Here is a 21,946-nt window from a genome sequence, read left to right on the forward strand (position 1 = left end):
GAAGACTCTCAGCCCTGCTGAAAAACTTGCTCTTAGCTCAGTGTAGCATCAAGGAACAAGCACAACTTTAGAATCAGAAGACCTAAATTGAAATCCCAGCTCTGTCAGTTCTTCGCTGAATAACCTTGAGCAAGTCCCTTGTCCTCTTTGAGCTTTCGTTTCCTCGTGTCTAAACTGCATAGGATAATAATAATGTATATACTTTTTAAGGTTGTTGTGAGGATCAAATGCAGTCTCATGTATCTGAATATAAGTTTTAAAATATGATCCAGGTTCTTAACAGAGGTACTGTGACATGTGGTATTGCTGCCCACACCTCAGGCAGTATCATGCCGTCTTAACAGATGTTACCATCTCTGATTAAACCAGTTGTTTATGTTCTTCTTTAAATTATCTTTTTGAAAAAATCAAAGTAAATTTTCAAACGGAATTTTTATCACCTCAGTGAATGGAAAATCAGTATTTTTAATGCACATTAGGATAAATGTACAATTAAGAGTTTATGCACCACCTAAAATTATGTTTCTCCAATGGGATGCACACACACTTCGGGAAATTGTAGTGGTGGAAAGAAGGTTGGTCTCAATCTGATAGTCTGATTCTGATATTTAGTTTCTGTCACCCTAAGCAAAATACTTCATTTTTCTGAGCATTAGAGTCATCTGTTCAGTGGGAGTGATAATAATAATACTTTTCTCATGGGTTAATTTTACCCATGATACTATCTAACACGTATAGGAGTTTCTTACTCCAGGTGGGGTTGAGGGACAACACGAGCTTTTAAATATCCGAAGGTGAAATTGGCAAGATATAAATCTTTAAGATTTGTGGCCCTTTAAACGAAAAGGAAAGCAAGTTGAGTTCCTTCCTCACCTCCAAGACACTGAGAGTGAAGTACCAAGTGAGAAATATTCAGTATTCTATCTGCCAGTGATAGATCTTTGTTCTGTACCTGTGAGCTGAAGCAAAGACATGTGGGATATCAGTATTGGAAATATGAGTATCTGAAGACTGTCATTGACCCTGGAACAGCAGAGGAGGAATTTTAAGGATGTTTAGAACTTGAAATAAGGTTGAAAGAGAGGTTCTAGACAACAACCAGCATGCGTCTAGATAATATATATCTAGCTGTCTATGTTTCTTGACCCAAATTCACAGCAGCCTTGTAAAGCAGACTGTTACCTCCTACTTCATATGCCAGGCCCTTTGCTTGGTGCTTTAGCTAAATTATATATTATCCTCACAATACCCCATAAGACAGGTTCCAATAGCCCTCTTTATTCTTAAGTAAACTGAAGTTCAGAGAGAAGAAAAAAACTTGTCTGTAATTACACAGACCTGGCAGAAACTGGATTTAGACTCAAGCTTGACTAATTCTGAGTGTGTAATCTTCTAAGACTAATAATGGCTGCTCTAAAGAAAATGAACTTCCTGTCAGCCTTTCAGTTACCACAGGTAACTGTTAAGACTTGGAGCCCTTAGCTTTTGAGGCAACCAGCCCTGCCCTAAGGACTTTACAGATTGTTCGTGTTAATTTTTTTTGGAGCCAGGTGTATTATAGCAAAGCTTGCTCTCACATGATGCCATTACTTCTCTGTTAATATTACCCTCTCTAAGCCACCTTCCACAGTTGCCATCACAAAGATTTTTCAAATATGCCAACATGACCACATCCTCCCCTGCATTCCATCTTATCCTCAGGCTCCTCTGCTAAAGTCCATACTCTTAGCCTGGCATCCAAGGCCCTCTATGATCTGGCCCCAGTTGGCCTCTTCAGTCTTATCTCTTGCTACTCTTCTCTCTGTCTCTCCGTCTCTCCTCTCTCTCTCTCTCTCACACACACACACACACGCTTCAGCCGTCTCTCCACACACACACACACACGCTTCATCCGTCTCGACACACACACACACACACACACACACACACACACACACACACACACACACACACACACACACACACACACACACACACACACACACGCTTCAGCCAGACTGAACCACTTGGAAATTCCCAGAAAGAACACTCCATGCTTACTTTCAACTTGAAGCTTTTCTGTATACTGTCCACTCAACCTGGAGCTCCCTTTTCCTGCCTGCATAAATCATATTTATCCTTTAAGACTCGGTTCAGAAGTTATATTTTCCAGAAAGCTTTGCCAGACACCAGAGCCCTTCTATAATTGCAAATCAGGGGTTCCTTGTCTGTGCCCCTGTATTAAGTGCTCTGTAAACAATGATGGTAATAGTGTTAGTAGTTGTTATTCTTAATGAGGCTGGTACTATTTAAAGTCTGCTTTTTATAGTTAGGAAATGCTAAATAGCTTCTTTTTGTTGAATTACATGAGTGGGAAATCAACTGCAAGGGAACTCTACTGACTGCCTTTGTAGAAAAGAGCCAATGAGGTCAAAATTCTGAGTAATTAAAAAACAAAAAAACAAAAAACCTGTTTTCCTCATCCTGCAAATTAGTCTCAAACCTAGACTGGAAATAAAAAATATTTTATTTAAAAATGGGAGTATTCTTTTTATCTCCACCCCCCCCCCGCCCCGCCTCCTTGAATTTATCAAGGCCTTCAAATGCATCATCTTGGTGGGATATTTCTAACTGTAGGACTATTAATGCTGTCATCTTTGTTGAGCATATTGAATGTATACAGTGTGTGTAGTGTGTATCCAGTGCCTTGGGGGCCCAAAAGTATCGCTGCCTATGAGCTAGCCTGGAATGATGGAAAGAATATGTGCTTTGGGTCCAGAAAGATCGGTGTTTTATTCTTAGCTTCACCAATTACTACCTTATGCTTTTGGCCAAATAAGTTCTCTTTTTGTGCCTAGACTTCTGTGGGCATGCTTCTTACTGTCTTAACTTATGTTTCCTTCCAGCAATCAGAGAAGATGGCATGCCTGGAGGCCGGAATAAGAGCATTGGGCCAGTCCAGGTGAGTTCTAGGTCTTACTCTTTGTGATCTACCCTGAAAGCTCAGGCCTCCAGATGCTCCTGTAGCTGCTCACCTTGATCCTCTTATCTGCTGCTAGGGGGAGCCATCTTTACTTTCATTCCTGTAAAACTGCTTTTAGAGCCTGGATATGAAAGTGCTTTGAAAATCTTAAATATATAAGATAATGGTTAAAGCTCCACTTGTGATGCCTCAACTCTTCCTAAGGATTTTTACAGAAGATGAATCCAATTCTGGTTCTAAAGCATCCAGCAGATTTTTTTTTTTTTTGGCCGTGCCACGCGGCTTATGGGATCTTAGTTCCCTGACCAGGAATTGAACCCAGGCCCTCCGCAGTGAGAGCACGGAGTCCTAACCGCTGGACCACCATGGAATTTCCCAGAGGACTTTTTATGTCAGTCACTTAAGGTTGTAGTTACTTAGTCTGGCAGAAATCAGCAAGACTACTTTGCTGTTCAGTGTCGCTAAAGATATTTCAGCAGAAAGTTCATTGATTGCCTGTTTGTAAAGTAGGGAAGGTAATACCCATTCAGTCCCACAAACATTTACTCAGTATTACTTACTCTGTACCAGGCCCCCTGTACTGTAAACTCAGTGTAGTGGGAAAGACAGATACGTAAACGGACATCGTAATACAGTGGGTGATATCAGAGGTTGCCCAGGGAGTACAGAAAGAAGGCGCTTCTTTTCTGTTTGGACCAGAGCCATGGTTGAGAACTGAAGACACTCAGGAAAGGCTTCCTGGAGAAAATAAAGTTTGAACTGAGTCTTCAAGGAAAAGGAAGAATTAGCTATGTTGAGAAGGGGTGGAAACCCAAACATCTTTTATTCCTGCTAGACAGAATAGACTGTAAAAGGAATCTTCAAGGAATGGCAAGGAGTTCATCATTCACTCAGGCTAGAGCACTGGGCACACGTTGTGAAGTGACAGGAGATAAGGCAGATTCCTTGAGTTTGGAATCAGTTCTCTAAAAAGTGGCCTTCAACCAACTTTGATTATAGCTCCTTCAGTAAAGCTTTTGTGGGGCCAGCCTGCATCGCTTGTTCTTACTTGGCCAGCAGAAGAACTTCATCATGATAGGGAATTGGATCTGCTTACGACCCATGAAGTGAATCCTTCAGTAACCTAGTGGGCAGGGACCATGATTCAAGGATTATGGGGGTAGACCAAGAGGCAACTACTAAAAGGTTTTAAGTAGAAAGAGGGATATGGTCAAATTTGCGTTTTGGAAAGATCATTCTAGCAATGTGAATTGTTTATGAGGAGCTGGGTAAGGGTCAGTGAAACTGGTGGCAGAGAAAAAGCAGTTAAAAGGGCTTTATGGAAGTCCAGGCGAGAGATACAGACAGTGTGGTTTCAAGTAGGACAGTGATAGTGCAGATTGAAGAGAGAGAATAGATTCAAGAAACGTTTAATAGGTAAAATTGATAGGATTTATCCAATTGAATGTGAGGGAATGAGAGAAAGATAGGAATTCAGAGTTGGTTTTAGACATACACTGATGATGTATGGGAGGGTTTTCTGTCACATGAGCTTGGTGCACATATGCAGTCAGGTGTGGGTGTGTGCTGCATTCATTCTCTTTTTTAAATCAAACATTTTTATTCATTTATTCAAGTCATATGTGTCTCTTGCAAATTTATTTCGGTCTCCAATTCATAGCTGCTCTTTTTTGTGTGGTAAAAAACATGTAACAGGAAATACACCTCCTTAACAAATTGTTAAGTGTACAGTACAGTAGTGTCAACTAGATGCACATTCCGTACAGCAGATCTCTAGAACTTCTTAATCTTATCACTGAAACTTTATACCTATTGAACAGCAACTCCTCATTTCGTCCTCCCCCCAGTCCCTGGCAACCACCATTCTACTTTCCGCTTCTAAGAGTTTGGCAACTTTTGATACCTCATATGAGTGGAATCATGCAGGACTTGTCCTTCTGTGACTGCTTTATTTCGCTTAGCATAATGTCCTCAAGGTTCATCCATGTTGCAGCATATGACAGGATTCCTTCTTTTTTAAGGCTGAGTAATATTTCACTGTATGTATATAGCACATTTTTTGTTTGTTTTTGCTTTGTGTTTTTTGTTTTTAATTTTTATTGGAGTATAGTTGACTTTATGATGTTATGTTAGTTTCTGCTGTACAGCAAAGTGAATCAGTTTTACATATACATATATCCACCCTTTTTTAGATTCTTTCCCCATATAGGTCATTACAGAGTATTGAGTAGAGTTCCCAGTGCTGTAGAGTAGGTCCTTTTTAGTTATCTGTTTTATATATAGTAGTGTCTATATCTCAATCCTAATCTCCCAATTTATCCCCCCCCCCATTCCCCCCGGTAACCATAAGTTTGTTTTCTACATCTGTGACTTTATTTCTGTTTTGTAAATAAGTTCATTTGTACCATTTTTAAAGATTCCACATATAAGTGATATCATACGATATTTTCTTTGACTTACTTCACTCAGTATGACAATCTCTAGGTCCATCCATGTTGCTGCAAATGGCATTATTTCATTCCTTTTTTATGGCCGAGTAATATTCCATGAGTAGTATGTACCACACCTTCTTTATCCATTCCTGTGTTGATGGACATTTATTTTAGGTTGCTTCCATTTCCTGGCTGTTGTAAATAGAATATAGCACATTTTGTTTATCTATTCATCCATCGATGGACATTTAGGTTGTTTCTACCCCTTGGCTAAAGTGAACATGGCCTTGGCTGCAGTGAACATGAGAGTGCAGATATCTCTTCAAGATCCTGATTTCAACTCTTTTGGATAAATACCCTGAGTGGGATTACTGCGTCATATGAAAATTCTGTTTTTAAGTTTTTGAGAAACCTCCATACTGTTTTCCATAGTCGCCACACCATTTTATTGATATATTCCCACCCAAGTGCACAGGGTTCCAGTTTTCCCCATCCTCTCCAGCACTTCTTATTTTCTGGAGTTTTTTGTATGTTTGTCTGCTTGCTTGCTTGCTTGCTTGTTTGTTTGATACTGGCCATCCTAATAGGCATGAGGTAATATCTCATTATGGCTTTGATTTCCATTTCCCTGATGATTAGTGACATTGAGCATCTTTTCATATGCCTGTTGGGTATTTGTATGTCTTCTTTGGAGAAATGTCTATTCAAGTATTTGCTACTTTTAAAAAAAATTAATTTATTTTTAGCTGTGTTGGGTTTTCGTTGCTGCACGCGGGCTTTTTCTAGTTGCGGCGAGCGGGGGCTACTCTTCGTTGTGGTGCGCAGGCTCCTCATTGCGGTGGCTTCTCTTGTAGCAGAGCACAGGCTCTAGGTGCGCGGACTTCAGTAGTTGTGGCACGTGGGCTCAGTAGTTGTGGCTCACAGACTCTAGAGCGCAGTCTCAGTAGTTGTGGCGCATGGGCTTAGTTGCTCCGTGGCATGTGGGATCTTCCTGGACCAGGGCTCGAACCTGTGTCCCCTGCATTGGCAGGCAGATTCTTAACCACTGCGCCACCAGGGAAGTCCCTAGTATTTGCTTTTTCTAAGCAGGCTGATTAATTAGTTAATTGAGTATTGAATTGTAGGAATTCCTTATATATTTTGAATATTAACCCTTTATCAGATATATAGTTTGCAAAAATTTTCTGGAAGTTGCCTGTTTGCTTTGTCGATTGTTTCCTTTGCTTTGCAGAAGTCTTTTAGTTTGATGTAATCCTATATTTCTATTTTTGCTTTGATGTCATATTCAAGAAGTCATTGACAAATTAGGGGTATGGGATTAACAGATACAAACTACTATATATAAAATAGATAAGCAACAGGATAATACTGTATCGCACAGGGAATTATACCCATTATCTTGTAATAACCTGTAATGGAATAGAATCTGTAAAAATTCTGAATCACTCTGCTATACACCTGAAACTAACACAATATTGTAAATCAACTATACTTCAATTAAAAAAAGAAAAAGAAATCATTGCCAAGGCCAATGTCAAGAAGCTTTTTCTCTATGTTTTCTTTTAGGAGTTGTACTGTTTTGGGTCTTACGTTTAAGTCTTTAATCCACTGAGTTGCTTTTTGCATATGGCATAAGGTAAAACTCTAATTTTATTCTTTTGCATATGGCATAAGGTAAAACTCTAATTTTTTTCTTTTGCATATGGATATCCGATTTTTCCAACACCACTTGTTGAAGATACTCTCCTTTTCCCATTGTGTGGTCTTGGCGTCTTTGTCAGAGATCTTTTGACCATATGTCTGGGTTTATTTGGGGGCTCTGTATGTCTGTCCTTGTGCCGGTACTTTACTGTATTGATTACTTTAGCTTTGTAATATGTTTTGAAATCAGGAAGTGCAAGGCCTCTAGTTTTGTTGTTCTTTCTCAAGATTGTTTTGGCTATTTGGGGTTCTTTGTGGTTTCATATGAATTTTAGGATTGTTTTTTTCAGCAAAAAAATGCCATTGGAATTTTGATAGGGATTACATTGAATCTGTAGAACACTTTGGATAGTATGGACTTTTTAACAATATTAAGTCTTTTAATCTATGAACACAGAATGTCTTTCCATTTATTTATGTCTTTAATTTCTTTCAGCAGTGTACAAGCCTTTCACCTCCTTAGTTAAGTTTTTCCTAAGTATTTTATTCTTTTTTATACTATTGTAAATTAGATCGTTTTCTTAATTTTCTCTTAGATAATTCACTATTAGTATATAAAAATGCAACTGATTTTCTATGTTGACTTTGTATCCTGCAGCTTTGCTGAATTCTTATATTAGTTCTAATAGTTTTTTGGTGACATCTTTAAGTTATCTACATATAAGATCATATGTCTTCTGTGAACAGAGATAGCTTTACTTCTTCCTTTTTGATTTAGATGCCTTTTGTTTCTTTTTCTTGCCTATTGCTCTGGCGAGGACTTCTAGTACTGTCTTGAATAGATGGGGTAAGAGTGGGCATCCTTGTCTTGATCCTGATCTTAGAGGAAAAGCTTTCCGTTTTTCACCACTGAGTATGATGTTAGCTATGGGCTTTTCATATATGGCCTTATTTGTATTTATTCTTTTTACATTTAGATACAATAGAAAGTTTATCCATTGGGAAGGATTCTTAAGCATTTCCTCAGTGAAAAACCTTCCTCACTATTACCTAATGTTTTTTGAGTGCCCTCTGTGGCTCTCTCACCATGCCAAGGGATCCTCAGTCATTTACATCTCCAGACTCTATGTTCTCTCCAGAATTAAGGAGACTGATGCTCAGAAAAACCTATTTCATCTGTCATTGCTTTTGGGGTTTTGATACTGGGCATATAATTTTCCTTTTAGTCTTTTACTGTTTCTAGGTGGTGTGTTAGGAAGAGAGAGCTGTTATCTCCAAGTTCTTAACTGTGTTTAATTGTAATTAAAAATAAGAAGTGATAGAATTTCTATTTATTGAGCACCTGTTGTGCACCTGTACTTAATAACTTTATCTTAGATTAACCTCTTAAGTCTATCTGACTCAAACCTGTATGCTTCTTTGCTCCAGCACCCAGTGAGGGAATCATGAGCTATGAGGGAAGTGGTATTATCTCCATTTTACCAATGAGGGAGCTAAGGCTCAGAGAACTTGAGTGATTTGCTCAACAGTACGTACCCAGCTAGGAAATGACAGATGAGATTTACACCCAGATTGAAGCACTCCCAACAAGTTCCATCCCCTGTTCAATGCATTAATGATTGCTTAGTGTCCCATGAGACCCTCAGGGAGAGACAAGTATAGTCCAACTTTGACTTCCAGCTGGAATAAGCTTGATTTTACCATAACTGGCCCTTTTTGCCAAGCTCAAGTACTTTCATGACCTCGACGTTCTGGTTTTGCTCTCACCACCATCACTGAGGCTGCACATTCAGGGCCTCAGTAGATGGCTTGTAATTTGATGGCACCATTTGTCTTCATGTGTCTTATAAAATGTAAACAATAATTTCAGTGTTCTTAAGGACCTCTAAGAGAAAAGATTTGGGTTTTTTTTTTGCTACATGTGACTGAATAAAAAAAGACAAATCCTCTAATTCAATATGCAATCCAAACTATTTTAAACCAATCACTCAACTTGAGCACCAGTTAAACATTTCTCATTTTCCCTCAAAGTCCTCTGTGTTGGCTAACTTCCAGTTCTAAATGCCTATTCATATCTTGATTGGAGCAGCTCAAGGTTCCCTCACAGGCAAAGAAGTATGTAGGTTTGTGTCAGACAGACTTGGGAGAAAATGTCCTCACAGGCTTTCCATAGGAACAAGAAACAAATATTCATCTGGCTGTTTTTCCTTAGCACTCACTCTCATTTTGTGTGCTGACTTTAGCCAGCTTGGCCTCAACTCTGGATTAAACACTTTAGAGAAGTGTGTGTCCACTCCCTATATGGCATAGTAGCTAGAGCACTGGACTGAATACTTGGCTACTTTGGCCTCTTCCTCAAACTCCTGCTCAGACATGGGCAAGTCAATTTGCTTGTCTGAGCTACAGTTTCTTCTTTTATTCAGTAGGCTTAGAAATGTCTTTCTTACTAAGAAATCTCATGCGAAGGTATATAGTCAGTACTTAGTAAGTGGACATTTATTCATTTCTCCAACATGCATTTATTTGAGTACTGCTTTTTTCTAGATCCTGTCATAGCCTAAGGTCTTATAGAGGATATTTTTATGATACATTACCATAAGTGCTATAAAAATAACAATGATAATCAAGATATCATTGTCAGCCTTCCATAATAGTTGTTATGTGCTAGGCCCTTTTCTAAACATGTGATAATATATTAACTAATTTAATCCTCAAAACAGTCCTATGTGATAGATACTATTATTCTCTCCACTATACAGGTGAAGGAACTTAGGTTTAAATAGTTGTATGACTTGCCCAAGATTGTACAACTAGAAAGTGGCAGAACCTGGATTAGAACAAAGGTGATTTGACTGTAAAATTCAAACTCTTAACCGTTATGGTATTCTGCCTCTCTCAGAATACACAGAATTATGAGTGGATAGAAGAAGGACCTAAAATTCTGTCTGCGCTTAGTAATAGAAGGATTCAAAAAGAAGGTGACATTTGAATTGGGTCTTAAATGGCAAGTAGGAGTTTGTTATTGAAGAGTGGTGTTTCAGCAGCAGGGAAGAATAGACTAAGGACAAAGAGGAGTGTTGAGGAACCTAGAGGCTTTGTGGCTGGGAGGAGGGTAAATGGACAAAAGGAACGCCATGGTGAGCCATAGTGCTGGCAGGCAGGCAACCAAGCTTGTCCTAAGATTAGTGAAAGAGAGACCTAGAGTATGTGGGTGGAGGGGAGGGGATTTGGCTTTCTCTCTAAAGAGTTCTAAGAATCCCCATGAAGTTTAAATAAGGTCTCAGTCCTAAAGAAGGAACACCCAGTCTAACATATATCAATTCCTTGTCAAAGATATCAGAGGAAGAGATCGAAAGGATTATGTCTGGGCAGGAATTTGAGGAAGAGGCCAGTCACTGGAGCAACCATGGTGACAGCGACCACAGTTCCCCTGGGAACAGGGCTTCAGAGAGCAACCAGCCCTCACCAGGCTCCACACTGTCCTCCAGGTGAGCTTCAAGGCAAACCCAGCATCATCTAGGGATCACCCAAAGAATGGACCCACAAGCAATCTCTGAGCTGGGCTGGGTATTCCTGCCAGTCTGTCTCAGCCATTGTACTCTTGCTTCCTCAGTCTTTTGGGGTTGGGGTGACGATGATGCAAAGCAGCATTTTACAGCCCATTTTTTAGCTAAAGACCTTGAAAATGTCAGCAGTCTCTTCTGCAGATTGATAAAGTGCTATAGCCACTATCCGTGCCCATACATTCTTCACCTAACAGAATAACATTTTAATTGTAGCTCTTTTCTCTCACTTACTTTATCATTTAAAAAAAAACCACATTGACAATATAGAATTAAGTTATCATTTCTCTGCCTCAGCGAGAGTGAAGATTTTCACATTATAAATTTTAGGAAACAGTGAAAACTTTTCAAGTTAGTCAGATTTGCTGGTGTCATGAAATACCAGTTTGAAGACTCTTGGTTCTAGAATGATACCTTAAGTTAGTTGTTAGGTTTGAAATATAGCCATCAGCTACCAAGGAAGATTTTCTTTCTCCAGAAATTTTTATTTTAGGACAGGGGTTGAGAAACATTTTTTATAAAGGCCAGATAGTAAATATTTTAGGCTTTGCAGTCCACACAGTCTAGGTCTCAACTACTCAGTTCTGCCGTTGTAGTGCGAAAGCAGCCAGAGACAATATGTAAATGAATGAGTGTGGCTGTGTTCTAATAAAACTTCATTTACCAAAACAGGCCATGGGCCGTAGTTTGCCAGCCCCTGTTACAAGAAGGGTCATCTAGGTAAAACTAGTTGACTGTTAGATTTTCTCCAAGAAAGGTGGGGAAGATAAGAATATTCCTTTCTCTTGATATTTCATTATAACTTTTATTCATTCTTTTGTTCCTTCCTTTGAATGTTTAGGGAGTTGTTGCCACATGCCAGGTTCTTTGCTAGGTGCTGGATTTGTTTTGTGGCCTGGCAAGGCACTTAGCCTGTTTCTGACTTAGTTGTCCTAGCAGTATAAAATATAAACACTCACCTTTGTCATCATAGTCTATGAATATTCTATGAAACTCTCCAAATGTGGCACCTATACAGAGAGGTCATTTAACCAGTGTTTTTCAGTACAGCTCTGCCAAGTTCTGGGTGTCCAAAGGTGAGCCACACATAATGCACATTTGCACAGAGACCCCATCTAGTAAGGGAGACATGCATGTAACCATTGATTATGTCCTTAGCTTAATGAAGACAGAGTGCATGGCCAAAGAACACCTGAGCCACCTCCTAGCTCACTTCCTTTGAATAGGCAGTAGACCTGTGATGTTTCTGCTTGACATGAGACTTTTCTCTCCAGTAGGTCTGTGGAACTAAATGGATTCATGGCATTCAGGGATCAATACATGGGGATGTCTGTGCCTCCACACTATCAATATATACCGCACCTTTTTAGCTATTCTGCCCACTCTCCACTTCTGCCCCCACAAGCTCGCAGCCTGGATCCCCAGTCATATAGTCTGATTCATCAGCTGGTGTCAGCCGAGGACCTGGAGCCATTGGGCACGCCCATGTTGATTGAAGATGGGTGAGTAAGCCTTGGTCTGTTTAGCCCTGTAGCTTCAAAGTGGTCCCTACCCCACACCCATCTTCATCCCTGGCTGCTGTACCCCAGGCTTTGGAATGAGTTGGGGGATAATAAGCAATGACTCGAGCATCAGAGGACAAATCTTTGCTTATCGTTGAAGTTAGTGGTCCCTCATTTTTCTCTTGAGCATCTTTTCTCATAGAGTGGGGGCTATTTATCAATCCCTATGGAGTTGGGATTAAAGGGCTTTTGTTTCTGTTTGGGCCGAGGTATGCCAGACTCTGGAATGGGTCTGAGTGCTTCTGTGCCAGAGATGAGCTGTAATTCTGGGAATAGTCATACATTAAGTTTAGGCTTCTTAACAGGGCACTCAAGGCACTAACTGGTTGTGGCCTGTCTGTATCCCTAGTCAACATACTCATCAGTAGCCTAGTGCCGTGTGCTCTGTGTGCAGGCCTGAGTGGGTGGAAGGAATACCCTTTCAATCCTGTCAGCTCTGCCTGAGTAGATAATAGTTCAGCCCACCCATTGCTGTACTCATTATTCATTTAGCCTGGAGCATAGGCTGTTTGAGTGTTATTAAGCTTAGACCGCCCCCTCTGCCGCAAAAGGTGTCCTGAGATTTCTTAAGCTAGTTTCCAATTTCAGAAGAGGAAATTCAAATGTCTGCCTACAAAAAGGCCACCACCAAAACCTTTATAAATCTGATGTGGGGGTGTGGGGAAGAGTCATGACAGGGGCCTTGAGAGAAAGAAAACTGGGACCCCATCTCCTCCAGCCCAGAGATGAGAAATGCCCTGCTCCTTCCATCCCGCAGTAGCTTAGTTTCCTGAATTTGCACCACCAGGGGGTGCAATGAGAGCAAGAAAAGCTTCTGAACCTGTTCTATTCTCTTTCAGCCATCTCGCCCTGAGGCTCATTTTTGTGCCAATCCCTGTATTGAGTAGGCACCAGATTCACCCTAATGGACCTCTCATTTCCAAAACTGGTGCAAAAGTGACTGGGGAAAAAAAAAAAAAGTGACTGGGAATTTTTTTCTAGCACATGGAGCATTAAAAGTCATACTCCCTGATAACTGCACAAATTTCTAAGCCTCCTTTCCCCTTTGCCACCTTTTCTTGTCAAATCTGCCCCTCCAGCCCTGAGCTTACTGCTGGCCCCAGTCCTGTCCCTTTATCATTAAACTGAATTGAATGGAGCTGGAGATCCTTGATCAAGGGCAAGGAGCCCACTGCCAGAGACCCTTTGTGCCCTTAGGAGTACTCTCTCCCTTTGCCCCCATCCTCACCATTCTGGCCACTAGAAGTAACTTTCTCCTGTTCCTACGCCCCCAGATATGCTGTGACTCAAGCAGAGCTATTTGCCCTGCTTTGCCGCCTGGCTGACGAGCTGCTTTTTAGGCAGATTGCCTGGATCAAGAAACTGCCTTTCTTCTGCGAGCTCTCAATCAAGGATTACACGTGCCTCCTGAGCTCTACATGGCAGGAATTAATCCTGCTGTCCTCCCTCACTGTTTACAGCAAGCAGATCTTCGGGGAGCTGGCTGATGTCACCGCCAAGTACTCACCCTCTGATGAAGAACTACATAGGTGAGAGCTGCTGGCTGGGGAGAAAGTCTCAGGCAACCAAACCATTGTCATCTTTGCAAGGCAGGGCTTCCTGACACTCCAAAGGCTGGGCATTAAAGCCACACATGGCTGGACTTGAATCTTCCCTCTGCTGCTGACTAGCTTTGTAACTTTGGTCAAGTCTCTGATCCTCAGGTTCTGAATTTATAAAGTGGGGTAATGACAATACCTCCCCAACAAGGTAGTTGTGAGGAATAAATGATAATGTGCAGCAAAGCTTAGCAAGTGCTAAGCTGTTATTTTGGTCACATCTGGATTACTGAGATAAGATAATGTATCTGGAAAGAACATTTCCTACAAGGTGAGGGGGCTCTGAGCTGTAGTTTACAATCCAAGAAAAAGACTCAGGAGTTATTGTGGTACCTACTGTGTGCCAAGCACTGGGCTTGGTATTTTACGTTATTATCTTTCTTTGTCACAGCCTCCAGCACTGTAGGTGTTGTTACGCCCATTTTATAGATGAGAAAACTGAAGTTCAGAGGGGCCTACCCTTGTGGGTTTTGGATTTGAACCCAGAGCCTGGATTTGAACCTATGCCTGCCCAACTGAAAGTCTAGGCTCTTTCACTGTATCTCAGATGCAATGAGATAAGAGAATGGAACTGAAATACTAAACTCTCTTCCTCGATGTTTTCTGGCATAAAGTTTCATCGCAGTCGGCTAGGATCCTTCTAACCTCCCTGCCTAGAGCAGGCCTTTTACTCAGTCATTTTGGAGACCTGGAGCACATGGTGACACCCCAAAATCAGGAAAATGATCTCTTGATAACAACTTTTCTGACTTACTGATATATCCATGTGAAAAATAAAGTTTAAATCGCATTTTAATAGTCCTTTCAATAGTTCACCTTTATTAGACAGTTTAAAATAATGGAAGTCATGGGATTCCAGAGCACCAAGAAAGAGGGAAGAAAAGGTTCCTCCATCGAAGAAAGCTGGAGAAGGTAGAGTACCAACCCCCAAACTTCTCTACACAGGACTGAGGTGCATCTCCCTCTGCCACTTAATCACCATGGCATAAAGATAAGCTGAGACTTAGGCTGGGAGCAAAGCTCTAACACCTTCAAGGGCCCTTTGCACAGCTGAGGGAGGGAGGAGTCTGGGTACTTTCTCCCCTTGGTTTTCTAATATTTCCTTATTAATGATGCTTACAGGCTTGATGGTAATCTATAAATGACAGAGTTTTTAACCCAGATGACATTTTGTCCTTAAACAGAGCTATCTGATTTTGCAGATAACCTAACCCCTTGTCTTGAGCCTCTAATTCATTGTTTCCATCAAATTCCTGTCTCCTGCTCTGTATCTCTGGGCTGACTGAGTGTTTGGATAGTAGTCAGCCTGCTCTAATATTGTCAGGGTTTGCAGAGCTGGCCCAGTGAGCCCAGCCTCCCTATTTGCCTGGAATCCACCAGTGCAGCCTGAGGCTGCCTGCAAAGTCAGCCTGTGGGCTCCCGTCTCTATAGAATGGTGAGTTTTCCCATGCCCTCTGCAGGTAGGCAAGAATCACTGGCCATGCAGGGTTCTCTGTGGCTTTAAGCTTCATGAAAGACACCTCATCCCACTGTTTCCAATCCCTTGAGCCCCAAGAGCAAGGCAGGGACCAGTAGCAGCTGAACTAGTGAGGGAATTTTTATTTTCTAGGAAGGGTCCTTACCAAGGAGAATCTAGAGCTGCACTATCAAGTATAGTAGCTGCTAGCCTCAGGTGGCTATTTAAGTTACTTAAAATTAAAAATTCAATTCCTCATTTACAGTAGCCACATTTCAAGTGCTCAGGAGCCACATGTGGCTAGTGGCTACTGTATTGGACAGTTGCAGATATATATATATATTTCCATCGTCACAGAAAGTTGTATTGAACAGTGCTAACTCTGGAACACATGTTGCAGCTGAGCTTGCAAGTGGGTTCTGAGGATAAGAAGTAGATTCGTTGTTAGGACTCTCATTCCACTGTGGAATCCTTCAATGGGAAAATATAGGTTAAACTTCAACATGTTAGTTCAACATGCCCATTTACTGAGCACGTGTTGTGTGTGCCTGGAGGAGGGGTGTTGGGATAACAGATAATACAGACATGGTATCTGAGATGAGAGCCCGTATTCTTGGTTTAGGGGATTGGGAGGCAAATAGAAGCAGATAGAATCTACAGTTCAGGGTGATATTAGTGGAGATTGAGGGGCATATGAGGGACTGTGAAAGCATAGACTAAGGAGTGAGTACCTCTACTTGCATAATCAGGGAATGGTTGCCAAAGAGGAAAAGACATTTGAGCTGCATCTTGAAGTGGCATTTTTCTAGGTAGATTATAGAGAATAAGAGGCAGGCAGGAGAATAACACAGAGTCCTAGAAGTTAGAGATTCTGGGTGGTTGGTTTGTGCAGATAACCAAAAAGCAATCCTGTGGATTTAGGGTATAGAGAGAATATATCTGAGAGGTAGAGAAATGAGGGGAGAAACGACAGGAGAGAAAGGTACAGGAAAGACAAGTCATGAAGGTGCTCAAATGCTAATCTAGAAAACTCGGATTTTGTTGTGTGAATTGTATTAAGTCATGGGACGTTTTTAAGTAGAGCAATTACATGTCAGGTTGCATTTTGGAAAGATCCCTGTGGCTATAAAGTTCAGGATGGATTGCATAGACAAGGCTAGAAGACAGTGGCTGTGTCGGAAGCTGTTCCATAGCCTAGGTAAAAATAAACAAGTCCTGGACAAGGCAGCAGTGACCATGGGAATAGAGAGGGCAGCACAGAGTTAAGAGATGACAGGGAGGTAAAGTCAGTGGGACCTCAGTGAGTGGAAAAGTTGGGGATACTGCCAGGCAGGTGGGCACCGATTCTCTTAGCCAAGATAATGGAGCCTGGGAAGAACAAGTTGAGAGATGAGCCGCTCTGAGTTTGACTTGGGGTCTGTTGAGTCTGAGATGCATGTGGAACTGCCCAGGAGGCCAGAGGAAATGGAAGTACGAGAACCTTTGGAATCAGGTTCATCACTGTAAGGCAGTCCCCAGACTGTGGAGAGTGTGGAGTCTGTAATTGGCCACAGCTCTTCCCTACTTTGCCTACTCTGGCGTTACTCCCACTCCCACAAAATGCCTTTACTTTTTCACAACTGTTGAGTGCAAGCGAGTTCCTGCTGTCATGAAAGGACTTTTCCCAGATGATACATGACCACCTCCTTTTCTCTTCTCAAATATGGAATCAAATTTATGGTGCCCATTTTCCTTAATCAGGCTGTTATCAGACAGTGAGCTGGGTGAATTTGATTTAAAGCAGATTGTAGCACCAGCCAGTGACTGCTCCTGGCCCTAATCAAGACTCCTTCACTCTTAGGAGAAGATGCCTTGCACTAGATGGGCTTTAATGGACACTTCTATCTCGTGGACACTAGCTCCATTTCTGCCAGATCTCTGGAAAGTTGCCTCACAGCTTCCCTGCTAAGACCCTAGCTGTAAGGTTCAGGAAACACAGTCTTTTCTTTTTGCTGTGATAACACGAGTGATGTTGCTGCTGCTGTTAATAATGATAATAGCTAACAATTATAGACTGTTTATTGTGCCAAATTCCATCTTAAGTGCTTTGCAAGCATTATTTGTTTAGTCCTCACCACTTCCCTAAGAGACTGTACTAATATTAACCCTGTTCCACACATGAGGAAGGAGCATGAGGTTGAGAGGTGAAAACTCAAGGCTATAAAGCTAAAAGAGATGGAGTTGAGATTATCATCTAGATCTGTTGTGCTCTAAAGCCCAGATTCTTCACCATTACTAAATTTTTCAGCCTTCTCAAAAGTTTGACTTTCTGGAATGTGTCCTGGAGCTGCAGTCTTACTTTTCATCCTGGAGTCTATATGTGGGTGCTGAGATGGCAGTTCCTCTAAGGATGTGGCTGATGACTGCTTCTGGGAGTAGGTGCATTTAGATGAGTGAAAAAGAGACAACTGGGCCTTTCAGTCCCCTTAATGGGACATAACTTACACAGTGTCAGCTTCAATTGCTGACTGAATGGTCCAGTGGTTTGGGGGATCCTGGCAGGAATGTTTTCCTTGTCCTAACATGCTTGTGTAATGGTAACCTAGAAGAAGAATGGGTGTGTTTGTCCAACTTTCAGGCTTTGAATGCTGATAATTTGTAGACAGGGAATACAGGGGCGTTAGAACTGTGGAGTGGGCAGATGTGGAGGAGGCACGGCTGCAGGAGAAAGCAGGCCCATGGAACAGAGAACAATTTGTTTATCAAGGGGCGGGATGCGGGGTGTGGAGGAAATCTTTGCAGTCAGGCTGTGGAGACTGAGTGGGGGCTGCTGGGCTGGCTGCCAGGGGTCCATGCTGGTTGCCTATCCTAGGAAGCTTGGGAAAGAGGGTATGTGCTCTCCCCAAGAGAGAGGGCAGATCTGGGTCATATACTCAGGCCAGGCATGTGGGAGTTCCTTTGTGTCCCTCAGGTCAAGACTCAACTGGGAATAGGTTTAGCATTGCTGTCTAGGGGTCTGGCTGGTAGCCACACACCTGCAGGTTCTGCAGAGCCAGAGTGAGCACTTGCGGCAACAGGTTACTGATGAGGGGAGAGAGTGTTATCTTTACTTGCTATACTGCTTGGCCACCAGACAGATGCTGACACTGCTGCATCCTCCTTTTTTATGCCCTACCCCATCCCATCTCTTCCCCACCCCTCCAGACAGATACTGATGGGCGTTTTCAGTAAAGACCTTTTCCCTCTCAAGAACAGAAGTAGCTGACAAAGTACTGTGATGAGGAGTGATCTTCACTCACAGGCACACTGCTTCCTGCAGGTCTCAGCATCATGGAGGCAGCGGAGGGGCAGTTCTATGCACTGCAGCGAGTCCAACACCCACTCTGGATTGGGCCCTGAGCTGAGTTGCTCTGGGAACACAGACCTCCTGAGGTATCCCCTGTGGTAGCACGTGGTAGCCTTTCCCAGTTGCCAGTTAAGAACAAGACAGTCAGGGAATGGACAGTGTAGTGCTGAGAAAGCGACAGACTTGGAATGAGAAAACTTGGGTTTAAACCTTGTCCCCACCACCACTAATTTGTTTTATTCACTTAGAACTTTGGAGAAGGCATCTCTTCTGCTTCTTCTTCCCTAACATGAAGGTGATACTACTTTTCTCACAGATTAGCAGGAGGGTAAAATGTAAGAATACAATAAGGGCACAGTAAATAAGCTCTCTGAGCCTTTGTTTCCACAAGTGAACAAAGAGGATTATAATATCCTTTTTTGTGGACTTACTGGAAGTATCCAATGAAATGATGTATGTAAAATATTTAACAAAGCGCCTGGCAAGTAACAAACACTCAACAAATGGTAGAATAATAGATATGGTTATTAGAGTGGTTATTAAATATAAGTGGGTCTATCAGCCAATCTGAGAACATATTAATAAAGTTGTAAAAGCCATTGGGCCAGGAGCAGAGAGAAACATGGTAGTTCAAATTAGCAAACTGGGACCCAGAGGGTCAGGGCTCCGGATTGCAAGTAACTGCTGCTGTGGCTCCCCCTGGTGCTTGAGAAGTGCAGGTGCCTCTGGCCCCAACAGGAGCCAGGCTTTCCCCAGGGAAGAGAAAATGTCCTGCCTGGCCAGGAAGCCAAGCCCTTGCAAAGCCTTCAGAGTCAACACAGAAAGCAATAGGACCCAGACAGCAGTAGTACATTCCCAGGAGTTCTGGACCCTACCCAGATAGGGGCTTCTTGCCTAGCATGGGGCTGTAGTACCCCGATCTGAACAAGTCACCAGGAAGCAACTCTGAGGCTAAGCATCTCTCTCTGACTCAGCTGCATCAGAGGCCTGTCTGGAACACCTAGAAGAGTGGATGCTGGGCCTGACCCCAGCTTGTATAAACTATTTCCCCACTAAGCCTTTGCCTCCTTGGTTTGGGAGTATCTCCATTTCTGGTATAAGATATTCCCCACTATGACCCAGAGTATTAGTCCCCCAGCCTAGGGCTCCTTTGCCTAAAACTTAGTGTTTCCCCAAGGAATTAACTCCTAATCCAAAGAAAGCAGCATGGGGGCTTCCCTGGTGGCACAGTGGTTGAGAGTCTGCCTGCTAATGCAGGGGACACGGGTTCGAGCCCTGGTCTGGGAAGATCCCACATGCCGCGGAGCAACTGGGCCCATGAGCCACAACTACTGAGCCTGCGCGTCTGGAGCCTGTGCTCCGCAACAAGAGAGGCCACGATAGTGAGAGGCCCGCGCACCGCGATGAAGAGTGGCCCCCGCTTGCCGCAACTAGAGGAAGCCCTCGCACAGAAACGAAGACCCAACACAGCCCAAAAAATAAATAAATAAATAAATAAATAATTTAAAAAAAAAAAAAAAAAAGAATCCACCTGCCAATGCAGGGGACATGGGTTCGAGCCCTGGTCTGGGAAGATCCCACATGCCGCAGAGCAACTAAGCCCGTGTGCCACAACTACTGAGCCTGTGTGCCACAACTACTGAAGACCGCGCTCCTAGAGCCCGTGCTCCGCAACAAGAGAAGCCACTGCAATGAGAAGCCTGTGCACTGCAACTAGAGAAAGCCCGCGTGCAGCAACGAAGACCCAATGCAGCCAAAAATAAATAAAATTAAAATAAATTTAAAAAAAGAATACTCCTGAAAGAAAAAACATTTAGAAAAGAAAAAAAGCAGCATGGTCAGCGTTGAGTCTTCTCTGCTAATGGATGCCACCTCAGATATTGAGAAAATCAAGGCCTTAGGGAGTTAGCCCAGGTTCAAGGTTCTAGCTCTGCTACCAACTAGCTGTGTGCTTGTGGACCAGTCCCTTCTATTCTTTGAACTTCAGTTTCTCATCTGTACGATGGTGATTATAATCTCACCTAGCACATAGGGCTGAGAAAACTAAATGAGATAATGCACATAAAGTGCCCAGCACAGAGACTGGCATGACATGGAGGCTCAATTTATGTTTCCCTCCCTCCCTCTCTAGCTGAAGTCAGGGATGCCAGTAAAAATGTTCACTGTGCGTAACCTCAGCCATGCTGGAAACAGTGAACTTAAATACAATCAGCAGCTTTTTCTTCATCGTGGCAGTAGCTCACATAGAGTCACCATGGTAGCTGCCATTGTTACTAGAGGCTGCATCGCAACAACAGCAGTATCTTAACGATGTCATACTTCTTTACATTTACATCCCAAACCCCCGTGACCCTTGTTACCCCAAGCAGGCAAGCATTATTTTACAGAGGAGGTCCTCAAAGCTTAGAGAGGTCAAAGGACTTTCCCAAGGTCTCACAGCTTGTATGTGATGGAGCTGGATTTGAACTTAGATTTGATTGACCCCAGCTGACCTTGGGAACAGCAGCTTGTATGAGCTGCCTTGGCCTCTAGACAAACCATGGATTCACCTGTCCTTCACAAATGTGTCTGGATTCCATTTCCCCCAAGCTCAGCCTCTTTCCTATCTTAGCTACCTTAAGGAGCTGTAGGTGACTTCTACCTCCCTTCCATTACCTCCACTGGTAATCAGAGCCCATTATTAACACCGGTGTCTGTTCCCCAGATTTAGTGATGAAGGGATGGAGGTGATTGAGCGGCTCATCTACCTGTATCACAAGTTCCATCAGCTAAAAGTGAGCAATGAGGAGTATGCTTGCATGAAAGCAATTAACTTCCTAAATCAAGGTGAGTAACTGGGCGTGGGAAGAAAAGACTTTTTTTTTTTTTTTTGCCAGTGAATATTTGCCCTTTTGCCTTCATGTTTCACCCCTACCCCGTTTACCCTCAGGACTGTCACACAGAATCTGTCACACCATGTGGGTACCGATCTTGGAAGTCCTGTGCTGCCCTCATCATCATTCTGCCCCACTATAGTGCAGAGCATGATTTGGATTTTTTCTTCAAACCTAAATGCCACAACCTCTATAACTCATAGAGGAAGGAAGAGGATTTGCTTTGTTTAGTCAGTTTTAATGCATTTAAACACAGACGTCAAGGACAGTACATGCGTCATTTAAAATATGCACCAAGTTTACCAGCGACTGAAGAAGAGCAGAGTGACTGATGAAACTACTGAGATAAGGGATCTGTGACAGGCTGACGGCCCCTTCAGGGCAGAGCGGGGGTGCACAAAACTCACACACCCATATCAAGCATGGCTTTAATTCGAAGAGTGGTGGGTGTGATTTACATGGAGTATTACCTGCAGAGTGGTGCTTGGTAGCTGCTGGTAAGCAGAGTATGCAGGAGAATTTGTGCTCCCTTTC

General features: G+C 42.6%; 1 protein-coding gene across 2 annotated transcripts in view; it reads left to right on the plus strand.

Moving 5' to 3' along the window:
- Positions 1-21,946, plus strand: part of NR6A1 (nuclear receptor subfamily 6 group A member 1) — a 210,462-nt gene that overhangs the window by 182,498 nt on the left and 6,018 nt on the right. Inside the window, exons 4-8 of one of the 2 annotated variants that reach the window (XM_068552292.1) lie at positions 2,886-2,941; positions 10,369-10,523; positions 11,873-12,100; positions 13,435-13,689; positions 21,244-21,365. In XM_068552292.1, coding sequence (XP_068408393.1) covers positions 2,886-2,941; positions 10,369-10,523; positions 11,873-12,100; positions 13,435-13,689; positions 21,244-21,365 — 816 coding nt within the window. The remainder of the gene's footprint in view (positions 1-2,885; positions 2,942-10,368; positions 10,524-11,872; positions 12,101-13,434; positions 13,690-21,243; positions 21,366-21,946) is intronic. The other variant, XM_068552293.1, reaches the window with a different exon arrangement.

The sequence above is a fragment of the Eschrichtius robustus genome, chromosome 10 (genome assembly GCF_028021215.1).
Source record: "Eschrichtius robustus isolate mEscRob2 chromosome 10, mEscRob2.pri, whole genome shotgun sequence".
NCBI classification, from domain to species: Eukaryota; Metazoa; Chordata; class Mammalia; order Artiodactyla; family Eschrichtiidae; genus Eschrichtius; species Eschrichtius robustus.